Genomic DNA, 11,449 nt, shown 5'->3' with positions numbered 1-11,449 from the left:
TCTCTCTCTCTCTCTCTTAAAACGTCAAGTCAGGCTTAAGAGTAAGTTATAAAGTAAACAAAATAATTCAAGCAATTTAAGCAAATTTTATCCCTTTAATCAATTCATTTCTTTAATCAATCTTGACTTTTTAGAAGCAATCATCAATGGATGGCAACCATCCGTTGCAGTAGTGCCAGGTGGACCAGGCGGACCATCCCTGCTGGCTAAGGACCTTCTGGGCACAACGAACCGAGCTGGTAATGTCATCGCTCAACAGGGCATTGCAGCTCAGGCCGCACTCGTTGTAGGAGAAGCGACCACTGGGAGGAGCGCACCAGTAGTAGTCATTGATCTGGAAGATACCATAGTCATTGGAGCCATTGTAGTTCTCAGGGCCGACGACGCCAGTGCGGTAGGAGCTCTCGTGCTCGGCAATGCAAGTCCATTTGTCCAACTGATCGCGGGGCACACCCAAATCGGACATTTCGCGGGCCAAGGAGCAACGGTCCATGGTGCGACCCAGAGCTGGGGCGGCAATAGCAGCCAAAGCAGCCAAAACGATGAAAGCCTTCATTGTGATTTTTCGATACTCGAAAGTAACTGATGTCCCGATTGAAATTGTGCGAGCATTTATACGAAAAACTTATCTTGCCTTGTGAAAATTATCTCGAAAATGTTTGGCCGTTTTGTTGATACGATTTGCCAAATAAATGTGTGTATATACAAACATATAAATATCTTCACGATGGTTTTAATCAATGAATGCATTAGCTACTAAAGTAAATCCCCCCTTCGATAGTCTGCACGCGCCATGATCAGAACTCTCCGATAAAGACTGAGAAAATGTCAATTAGATTTCTTCATTTGACTAACAAAAATTGTAGATTGACTTGAATAAATCTCGCCAAAGAAAAACAAACCAAACTACCCAGTAGAATTTAGATCTAACTGAAGTAATAAGGAATTACAAAATAAGACTAGACTGTAATTGGAAATGCAATTCTTGAGGCTTCTAATATAAAAATAATTCCTCATAAATATGTATATATAGTGAAAAACTAATTACTTATACTCCTCTCATATTCATACTTTTGGCATTTTTCAATTTGAAATAATGGCTAGTTTTCCTTGGTTAAACCGGAAATTATCCTAAATATTTTATGTTAATATTGGAAATTATCCTTAATATTTTATGTTAATAACCCATAGCTTACCTACAGTTAACTTTGTTAACTCCTATTTAAAAATGTCAAAAACTATATCTCAAAAACAAAACCTTCCCTATAGACCTTATCATTATACCCACGAGTTGGCTAGCTTTTAAGGGATATTGAAGTTTTTCTTTGGGGTTATAAAGTTCTAATGTTTTCTTTTTTGGCAAGCTAATGTCATCCAATATCATAAATTACTCCACAAATAATTATCTAATGCACAACATAATATATATACATATATTGTTTATAAATTTTGTTTAAACTTAATCCAAATTTGCATTGGCTGAGCAATTAATTTGTACATAATAATTCTATTCTAAATGTCTATAGCCAAAAGATTAAATTGAGTAGTTTAAAAAAAGAATACAATTTAAAAGAAAACTTTTGGGATGTTCTTACATTTTTGACAATACAGTTTTTCTTAGTTCATAATCCGCAAATAATTGATGCTGTCACACAGTGTTATTATAGTTATAAATATGTTTTTTGGCCCTGTTTATCTAGGAATTGCAATATTTGGGACAAAAATCATTCCATTCTCCCTTCTCTTTCCATAGCTCCCGGCTGTTATTAAATAAGCCATATATAAATAAATATACATATATAATTTTACAAAAACCAAATGTTGCAAGAGTTTCTAAATGAATTTCCTCATTTTGCTGTCTTTGTTTTTGTCTTTTTGGGCTTTAATACAAACACACGAGTTTAAAGCGTTGTTCCCTTGGAGGTTATTGTCCTTGTATAGAAATTTAGCTTTGAATAAAGCAATAAAAGCTTGTTAAATAAAATAAAGAAATTCGAACTAAAAATCTATAACTTATTTTGCCAAATATTTAAAAATACTTTTGTAATGATTTTCCTTTTCACCACATTCATTGAATTTGATATGAAAAAGTTTTATGAACTGGATTTAAGAGTATGATAAAATATAAAATATCATCAGCATTGTGTGGTTAATCCTTGTTCGTTTGGGTATACATAGATTTATATATATGTCTTTTTTACAAATCAAACAACTAAACTACATAGACTTTCTAAAACTAATCGCTGGAAAACTTTTAATTACAGAAGTATTTGTTTGAAAAGTACCAAGGCATTTAATTCAATTTGGAATTCTCTAAATTTTGATTAAATTTATTAATTATTGAATGTACGCAATTTAGTCCTTTAGAACAAAAAAGGGTTTAAAATGAATATATTTTTTTACATTAGCCAAACTTCGAAATTATTGTATAATATTTCTAAGAAGAAAAAAACTTGTAAATAAATATCAATTTATGCCAAATGGGATTTAAACTATATCAAATTTATAGGCCGAAATCCAGGTAGCTAATGTAAATTCTAATCAATTACATATAAATCTAACCAGACTTAGTGCCAAGATTTTTAAGGATAACACACAGAATTCTCCATCAACATAAATAAATTAGTAAAGAAAAAAATTACATAACTGATAGCAGATCCAAAAAAAATGTCTAACAATAAGAGGAAAATGATACCAAATAATCTGTCTCTCACTTGGATAGATTTTAGGGGGATTTTTCTAATCGAAAATTTCACTTTTTTTGATTACTGTGTGAAAATAAGCCGCAAAAGGAAGATAAGTCTTGACGGCTTAGAGATAATTTTCACCTATAAAAACTCGACGAATTTGTTCATTCGACATCAGTTACTTCCGAGTATCGAACAATCACAATGAAGGCTTTCATCGTTTTGGCTGCTTTGGCTGCTATTGCCGCCCCAGCTCTGGGTCGCACCATGGACCGTTGCTCCTTGGCCCGCGAGATGTCCGATTTGGGTGTGCCCCGCGATCAGTTGGACAAATGGACTTGCATTGCCGAGCACGAGAGCTCCTACCGCACTGGCGTCGTCGGCCCTGAGAACTACAATGGCTCCAATGACTATGGTATCTTCCAGATCAATGACTACTACTGGTGCGCTCCTCCCAGTGGTCGCTTCTCCTACAACGAGTGCGGCCTGAGCTGCAATGCCCTGTTGAGCGATGACATTACCAGCTCGGTTCGTTGTGCCCAGAAGGTCCTTAGCCAGCAGGGATGGTCCGCCTGGTCCACGTGGCACTACTGCAACGGATGGTTGCCATCCATTGATGATTGCTTCTAAGTTGATGATTTTGATTAAACGAGCATTTTGAACTAAAAATGGTTTGTCGAGTCTAATTTTTTAACACAGCCCCAAAGTATGCAACAATTTTTATTGCTGACAAAAGTATTTAAAGCTTTCAAGTTTTGAGCTTAAGCATTGACACTCACCTGCCTGCCACAGACTTGCCCCCATTGTAAATGGAGTCCATGGAATAGTCATCGGCTATGGAGCTATAGACATTTGTATGGGTGCCTCCTGCGGTGTCCCGTTCACAATAGCTGCAACTGCAGCAGGAATATTGCGAACAATATGATGAGGCGTCCATATCGGTGGTGGTCATGCCAATCGATGCTTCCTCATCTGGCTGTGGTCTATGGAGCTGTAACTCCACCGGCATCTCTTTTGGTGTGCTAGCGGTGCGGGCAGTCCGACTGTCGGGGAGGTGAAAATGCATAAGTTATGGAATTTGAAATGCTTACATATGTGGGTACTACGAACCTCTTGGTGCGTGTGTCCATTGTGTCCATGACCACGTTCCAGGTGCGATGAATTAAGTAGAGCAGAAACAAGACCCTCGATGTCTCACCGCTATTGGGTGTTGCATTCGTAGCAGATGCAGATCCACCCCCTGCACCGCCGCCCAGATAGCTGCTAGATCCCAATCTCGATTGAGCTCCATGGGATGCAGCTTGATGATGATGTTCTTGATGATGCGGATGTCGTGCTGGTAAGGTTTTCGATCGGTACTCATCCTCCAGGCGAAATTCTCGCTTATGTTGCTGATAACGTCTGCGGGTATTGAACTGAGATGAGGGTTCACCTTCGTTTCCAATTCCGGCTCCAGCTCCAGCTCCAGCTCCAGCTCCAACTCCACCGATGCGATTGCCCATTACAATGCGTTTGTTGTCGTTGTTGTGGATTTCGTTTTTGTTGTTGTTGTTGTTGCGGCAGTTAGTGATCGGCGCCTGTCATGCATGGCCTAATGTGACATGGACATGGACAACACATGTTTAGAATCATGGTAGTTTCTTTCAAAAAACAACAACAACAAGAACAACACAAGCACAAAGCAAAAAAAAAAAACCCCACTTCAATAACTGACACACATCCTAACCAGTTCCCAAGTTCCCCCACGTACCACAAGCCCCAACTAAGCCAAGTTAAGAAGCGAAAAAGTGAAGTGAAGAATTGGGTCAGCAGCAGCGAGTTAAGAATTGAGAATTGAGAATCGAGGCCATCGAAAGAACAAAATGCTGGTGTTTGGTGTTTGACTAGGTAGTACAAACATACATAGATGGTGATTGTGATGATGATGAGGATGAGGATGACGGTGGTGATAATAGTAATGGCTCCTTCTCTTTTATGTCTGTGTGTGTGTGTGTGTGCTCTTCTGCCTCATGTCCACGGTACGTAGCCTGTGGGTAATTATGATAAACTATCCTATTGAAACTATGATGGATTGCATGGACCAGTTTGGACAAGACAGCCATCAAAACGTGACTCTAATACAGGAATCCAGGCCAAATCATGCCTGGCTCTAGACCAATTGCTTCTACATATTTGCTGATTAGCTTCCCCCTCCATTCCATCCCTCCTTCCCTCCCTCTATCTCATCTATAGCCATCCATCATATTAGCGCCCTACGCAGATTTGTATTTTCTAGGTGCTAAGAGCAAATGAGAGGCATAGAGGCCACTTTTCACTTGTCGTCTTATCTGATGGAAGCAACTGAGACTTGGCAAACTGTTTGACGTAGTCAAACGTGACCGCTAAATGACAATACACGAACCTTATCATTTTGAACAGAAATTTAGCTGTTGGTCAACCATACTTTTGCGGTTCAAAAGAGTTTCACACACAACAATAACAATAAGAGAAACAGTAAGAGCTACCTACATATGCATGTATAAAATTTCCTTTTCATATCATAAACTATTTTTGATCTATAAATCTAGTTAACAAAGGCTTAAATTTAAAGTTCTTTTTAGGTAGCGTTTACCAGTTTAAACAACAAAACAAAAAACAAAAAAAAAACCTTTTCAGACCTAAGCATACAATTTTCATATGTAAATTTTAGGGACCCATAAAAAAACGACTAATATAGTACACTAACCAGTTTGTAGAGAACCTTTCCCATTCAGTGAAAGTGACCATAAAAGAAGTGGAAAGTTTTTTTTTTCAAACAAAAGCAGAAACGGAATAAACCCAAAATCGAAATCAAGGTAAGGTAGGTAAGTAAATGATAAATTAGTCTCCATTCAGTTTATCTTAGGGAGTTACTACTGTGATCTGGGCATGTGCATTTGGCGTGTGTGACCAAAAAAAAAAAAAAAACACAACCATCCCTCGACCTCTAATTAAACCCAAATATTATGTTGTGGAGTAGTTAGTTAGCTACTGCGTTTATAGAAGTTTATCTTATCACATTGTGTAGATCGGACCGCAGAAGACACCCTGTATGACAGAAGAGCAGCAAAAAAAAAAAATATCAACCAATGTTAACTATAGGACAAATTCAAGTTGAAAAGCAAGCAAGCTGCTGGAATTGTTAAACAGTCGCGTTTGCAACGATCGTGTGAACGGTTTACCCACCACCACCACAGAGATCCCCTACGGCCAGAGAGATAGACAGAGAGAACGATATTTATATAGAGGGAGAAGCATTCTTCTATAACATAGACAAGAAACTAGGACATCCAAACGAAAAAACAAAACAAAAAAAATGAGCCAAAGTCAATTAAAAACCCTCGATCTACGTTTCGAGGAGAAGCCTCTGCATGTGCCCCCATTGTCGGAGCTACAAAATGGTGAGTATTTTTTTACTACTATTACTTATTATTATTATTTGGAGGCACTCCAAACACACACACACACACACATATACATAGATACAAGTTGCGAGCGGGCCAAATGACCTTCAAGAGCTCTTTTTCCCATAAAGCTAGCCGGTTTTTGTTGTTTTTTTTTTTTTTTTGGCTCTCTGTTTTTATTCTAAGCAACCGAAACATATGATCGAGAGCACTGGAGCTTTTCCCCTCCCCCTTTAAGTGTTTGAGAGTATTTTTAGTTGTCTAAATCGGTGGCGGATCCACTGTGAGGGTGTTTGGGGTGAAGCGGGGGCGCCGAATTACAAAGGTTTCTTTTTCCAGATTGGATATATTTGTGGAAAATTTACATCTAATAGATAGGACTCCCAAGAGGTGTGCCAAATTTACAGCTAAATCCGCTCCTGCTTTAGATGGAGGGCAAGATTAAGTTTATGTAGATTTCATTTTCTGATTTTTTCTCTCTCTCTCTGTCTCTTTGATTTGCAGTCATACAGGGTGCTTTGAGTGAGAATTTTGCCACAGTTGAGGTAAATGTGACTGCTTGTCCGGATTTAAAGGATTCACGCTTTGGTCTGGTCGAAAGTGGTTTGGGTGGCAAACCCACTCTCTTGGAAGCTGGTGGTCCACCATATCTATTGCCCCTTGTGCAGCGGGATAAGTTATACAATGTCAAGGAGATGGTGCGTCAGATTCAAGGACCTGGTAAGGTATTCGCTGTTGGTGCCGGAGCTGGACCCTGGCCCATACGCCACTCCAACTGTGAGGGCATCTTCAATTTGTCGGTGAATGAGAAGGATGAGCTAAACAATGGCAGTTATACGGCCACAGTCAGAGGAGAGGAGGAACTATGTGTACTGGAGAAGATTCCACATACGGAGCCACGTTGTGCTTTACTCTTGAATCTCTTTGTCAGCCAGGGTCAACCGGGACAAGTGTTGAAGATTTCAGCGAAACAACGTACCGGTGAACAGAATTTCATTGAATGCATACGCAAGGGTCTGGAAGATCACTATGGTGACAAGGTCGTTGGCCTCGGTGGCATTTTTCTAATCAAAAAGGGGGCTGCACATCAGCATGTGATGCGTGACTTTAGCAAGACGCCCATCCACAGTGATGAGGAGGTGAATCAGTGGCTGAAATTCTACGAGATGCCAGCTCAATTGAATGCTGTCGGCACTCTGGTGACCAAGGAACATGATTTGGATTTGCGACTCCAGCATTTCCATTCGTTCTCCTTCAGCAATTGGGGTGGTCATTATCATTATGATACCACACCCGATATTGTGGAATATGAGGCCTATTTGAATGTGGCCGAACGGGTTGTGCGTGTGGACAAGCCTGTGGCCACACATAAAGTGGGTAGAGATTAGAACATATAATATATATAATATACACACATAGAGTATAAATACATTTTTTTTTTGAAAACACTTTGACTTGGTTTTTTGATTTCGGTTTTGGTTTTTCATATCTTATCTATGTATGTATGTATGTATGTACACCCTTAATAGACAATGTCTATAAAAGCTTGAAACTATTTAGGGGGGTCGATCAGTCAATTTTCTACCACCAGCAGTTGTTGTGCGACATTTTAAGTGGGTATTTATAGTCCCGAAATGAGCTCCCAACAATTGGAGACCAATGGTCTAGTCTTCGAAGAGAAGCCATTGCATGTGCCTCCATTGACTGAATTACAGAGCGGTGAGCATTGAGAGCTTAAAAGCTGTCAAGAGATAAGCTATCGTATCGCATTGATCTCCCTCTCTCTCTCTCTCTCTCCGTCGTTAGTAATACAGGGTGCTCTTGGCCAAAATTTTGCCACAGTCGAGGTGAGTGTGGGGGCTTGTCCGGATCTGAAATTGCCACCTTATGGTCTAGTTGAAAGCGGTTTGGGTGGACGACCCACTTTACTAGAGGCTGGAGGTCCACCATTTCTACGTCCACTTGTTAATCGAGAGAAACTTTATAATGTTCACGAGATAACACGTAAAATACAAGGACCAGGGAAAATCTTTGCCATTGGTGCTGGTGCCGGACCCTGGCCCATACGCAACTCCAATTGTGAGGGTATCTACAATCTGTCAGTAAGTGAAGATGATATCCTAACCAATGGTAGCTATACGGCAACGGTGAGGGGCGATCAAGAGGAATGTGTCCTAGAGAAGATACCAAATGAAGAGCCACGTTGTGCCCTCATGATGAATCTGTTCCTTAGCCAAGGTCTACCCGGTGATGTACTCCATATCAAAGCCAAGTGTCGTACGGGTGAAAAGAACTTTATCGACGCCATACGCCAGGGCCTGGAGGAGCACTACGGCAATGAACGGATTATTGGTTTGGGTGGCCTATTTCTGGTCAAAACGGGATTGGTCCATCAGCATGTGATGCGTGACTTTAGCAAGACACCGATTACCACACCTGAACAGGTGAAGCAATGGCTTAAATTCTATGAGATGCCAGCTCAATTGAATGCTGTTGGCACTCTGGTGACCAAAGATTACGGTTTGGACTTGCGTCTACAGCATTTCCATTCGTTCTCCTTCAGCAATTGGGGAGGTCATTATCATTATGATACAACACCCGATATTGTGGAATATGAGGCCTATTTGAATGTGGCTGAGCGAATTGTTCGTGTGGATAAACCCCCACATCTTGGTGACAGACCGAGTGGTTAGAGATTAGATTAGATCTCCATCATAAATATTAATGAGTTTAACCAAAAGATATATACTACATATAATGAAAACTGTTAAGTTAAGTGATTAGCAGAATTTCAAAATGCTCAAGGCAATGGGATGGGGTTTTATGTAATTGCCCAAAAAAAAATAAAAACAACTTTCTTCTTTTAAACATCTCATGCGTCTTCTTGGCTTGTCTTTGCCATGCAAATCAATCAGGTAAACGTATTAAATCTAAAGCAGGTGCTTTTGGAGGTGTTTTTTGGTGAGGGAGTCGGAGGGGAGAGTTCTTCTCCCAGGTGATTTTTATGTTGCATTTCATGCTTGGCCTAATGAGAGACACGAAGCTAAGCAGGCCGTAAATAATGCTCCAAACATGCCAGGCCAAATCATGTTATTCCCCTCTCCCTCCCCTCTCACCATACTATTTTTGCTACTTTGTATGTTTGTATGTAGTTTTTTGTTTTTGCACGGCTGGCCATTAATTATTTAATAACTTTGATTCAAGCTGAGTAGAGGCTGAAGCTCTCCAGCTTTGGCTATTAACTTGAATTTCTCTCTCCCCCAAAAAACAAAAAAAAATAAACAACCACAAAGAGAAAAACAAACATACCCACACACACACACACAAACTCAAACACTCACACACACACACATTGTGACAGTTACAAATTGCAATTCAAAATTTGCCATAGAAAGATACATATATAAATAAATCAAATAAAATAATAGATAAAGATATATTCCGGTATAGAATAAACACAAAATTTGTCTACTCTCCCTTTATCTATCTCTCTCTTTCTCCCTATCTGATGGCTTTTAACGGTTTTCTAATATTTGCATTTCAACTATTTATTATTCAAATGCGAGTTTAAGGTAAAATCTTTTTTTTCCGAAAGTGGCACTGGAAATCAAAGCGAAGGTAGATAGAGACAGAAAGAGGGAGTGGGAGAGAGACATCACAAATGTAAAGGCATCCAATCGATTGATCCAATTTAATCTTCCAGTGAGAGAAATGCAAATGCGATTTCTTCTTCATCGTCCCACGAATACAACAGCAACAAAAAAAAAAAAGAAAAATACATAACAACAACAACAATCATAAGAAAACGCAAGAAAACCGTCGTCGTTTTTTTTTTGTTGTTGTTATTTTTGTTGTTGTCTTCCTCTGTTTTTGTTGCTCTAACAGTTGTGGTTGTTGTTGTTGTTGTTAATGCTGCTGCTGTGGCTTATACATTTTTATTCATATTTTTAAACACACCATTAGCACTTTTTATTAGCTGAAGTTAAAGTGGCTGCTGCGGCTCTGCGTTGGACTCGACTAGGTCTACTTGGCTTGCGGTTGCTTTTCACTGCCACCGCCGACTGAAGACTGAGCCTCTGTTTCGTTTTTTTTTTTTCTGTTTCTTTATTTTTAAGACGCGTCTGCTCGATTGAAGCGCGAGTTGCAGACTGAATGAAGTTACCACTCTGGACTCCACATCTAAAGCGGCTGCGGCTTCAGCGGCGGCGGCGTCGACACATTATATTATGGGAAGATCAAGTGAAATGTGTGTGTGTGTGTGTGTGGATAGTTGGCAAGTGGATGGGGTAAAGAGGGGGGTTACTTACCCGTTTTTTTTGTTTTTAATTGAAATTGTCGCTTTATCTTAAATTGGACACATTTGTTGATATGGCCAGCTTACATAGCAAATTTGACAAGTTTATGAGACGGGAATGAAATCACTATAATTATGTTGATACCAAACCCCCTCCCCTCAAAACGAAACCAAACCACATACCCCACAGCCTATCCCCCCCCATAAACTAACTAATATATACCTACTTGTACAATGTAAATGAAAACAAGTTTGCAATTTTTTCCAATGCCAAGGCTAAATCTATTGGCTGGCTGCTACACATTTTGGTCCATTTAAATTATCCAAGCAACAAGTGCAAAATGATTGGTCTCCTGTTTATGGCCTAAAGGCTTGGGTTTGCAAGTCTCTGCCTCTTTGGCTACTGCCTTCCACCATCAAAACGTTCAATGAACCACACACCGACACACACACACAATTACAAAGGCTAGGTGGCGCATTCATTAAAATTGTTATTATGCAACTTTTTTTTTTTTTGTTTTTTATTAAATAATGTGAATTGTATTTTTATAGATCCACATTCACATGATAAAGAGATAGAAAGGCTCTTTCCAACAAGTTTTGGCTGATATCACCAACGATATCTCAAAAGTCATTGACATACATATCCTAGTGCCTATATAGAACACATTCCAAATGGAATAAGAAATCATATATGTATGTACACACACGAAAACAAGGTTAAACTTTTTCTATGTTGTTTTTGTATGTTAATTCCAAAAACTCCGAATTTTTGCTCAACGAAAATGCAATCATACCATCTCACTCACATTAGTGTGATATGATTATCTTAGAGAATATATAGACGACATATGTATGTATGTAATTGGAATGATATTTAATTACCCTATTCTACAGATATCCTCTTAAATATGTTTATATAGTTTTGTATTAATGACCGACATGAAAATACTTTTGCCTATTCAGTAAATATAAACGTTTTTCTTGATATTTAGGGCAGAAGATTCTTCACATAGAAGATTGATTGTACATATAGTAGATCTATA

At 39.1% G+C, this 11,449-nt stretch overlaps 5 protein-coding genes across 5 annotated transcripts; 3 read left to right on the top strand and 2 right to left on the bottom strand.

The window, feature by feature from the left end:
- Nucleotides 1-75: 75 nt before the first annotated feature.
- On the bottom strand, nt 76-565 carry LOC6642890 (lysozyme B). Its single transcript, XM_002065943.4, has one exon. It carries the CDS (start codon nt 554-556, stop codon nt 131-133), a length of 426 nt encoding a protein of 141 aa, XP_002065979.1. The 5' UTR covers nt 557-565; the 3' UTR covers nt 76-130.
- Nucleotides 566-2,874: 2,309 nt separating this feature from the next.
- LOC6643202 (lysozyme B) lies at nt 2,875-3,356 on the top strand. The gene has a single exon (XM_002065942.4). The coding sequence runs from the start codon at nt 2,892-2,894 to the stop codon at nt 3,315-3,317; it is 426 nt and encodes a 141-aa protein (XP_002065978.1). The 5' UTR covers nt 2,875-2,891; the 3' UTR covers nt 3,318-3,356.
- A 106-nt stretch (nt 3,357-3,462) lies between these two features.
- Nucleotides 3,463-4,223, bottom strand: LOC111518716 (phytochrome B-like). Its single transcript, XM_023176234.2, has 2 exons — nt 3,798-4,223; nt 3,463-3,730 (listed from the first exon to the last, which is right to left on the bottom strand). The coding sequence occupies exons 1-2, from the start codon at nt 4,187-4,189 to the stop codon at nt 3,463-3,465; spliced, it is 660 nt and encodes a 219-aa protein (XP_023032002.1). The 5' UTR covers nt 4,190-4,223.
- Nucleotides 4,224-5,824: 1,601 nt separating this feature from the next.
- LOC6643200 (ester hydrolase C11orf54 homolog) lies at nt 5,825-7,558 on the top strand. The gene is made up of 2 exons (XM_002065940.3): nt 5,825-6,106; nt 6,614-7,558. The coding sequence occupies exons 1-2, from the start codon at nt 6,022-6,024 to the stop codon at nt 7,495-7,497; spliced, it is 969 nt and encodes a 322-aa protein (XP_002065976.1). The 5' UTR covers nt 5,825-6,021; the 3' UTR covers nt 7,498-7,558.
- Nucleotides 7,559-7,717: 159 nt separating this feature from the next.
- LOC6643199 (ester hydrolase C11orf54 homolog) lies at nt 7,718-8,979 on the top strand. Its single transcript, XM_002065939.3, has 2 exons — nt 7,718-7,828; nt 7,916-8,979. Exons 1-2 carry the CDS (start codon nt 7,744-7,746, stop codon nt 8,800-8,802), a joined length of 972 nt encoding a protein of 323 aa, XP_002065975.1. The 5' UTR covers nt 7,718-7,743; the 3' UTR covers nt 8,803-8,979.
- Nucleotides 8,980-11,449: the final 2,470 nt, after the last annotated feature.

The sequence above is a fragment of the Drosophila willistoni genome, assembly GCF_018902025.1.
Source record: "Drosophila willistoni isolate 14030-0811.24 chromosome XR unlocalized genomic scaffold, UCI_dwil_1.1 Seg41, whole genome shotgun sequence".
NCBI lineage: Eukaryota > Metazoa > Arthropoda > Insecta > Diptera > Drosophilidae > Drosophila > Drosophila willistoni.
The sequence above is the reverse complement of the archived record's forward strand: the minus strand, read 5'-3'. Positions and strand labels throughout refer to the sequence as shown.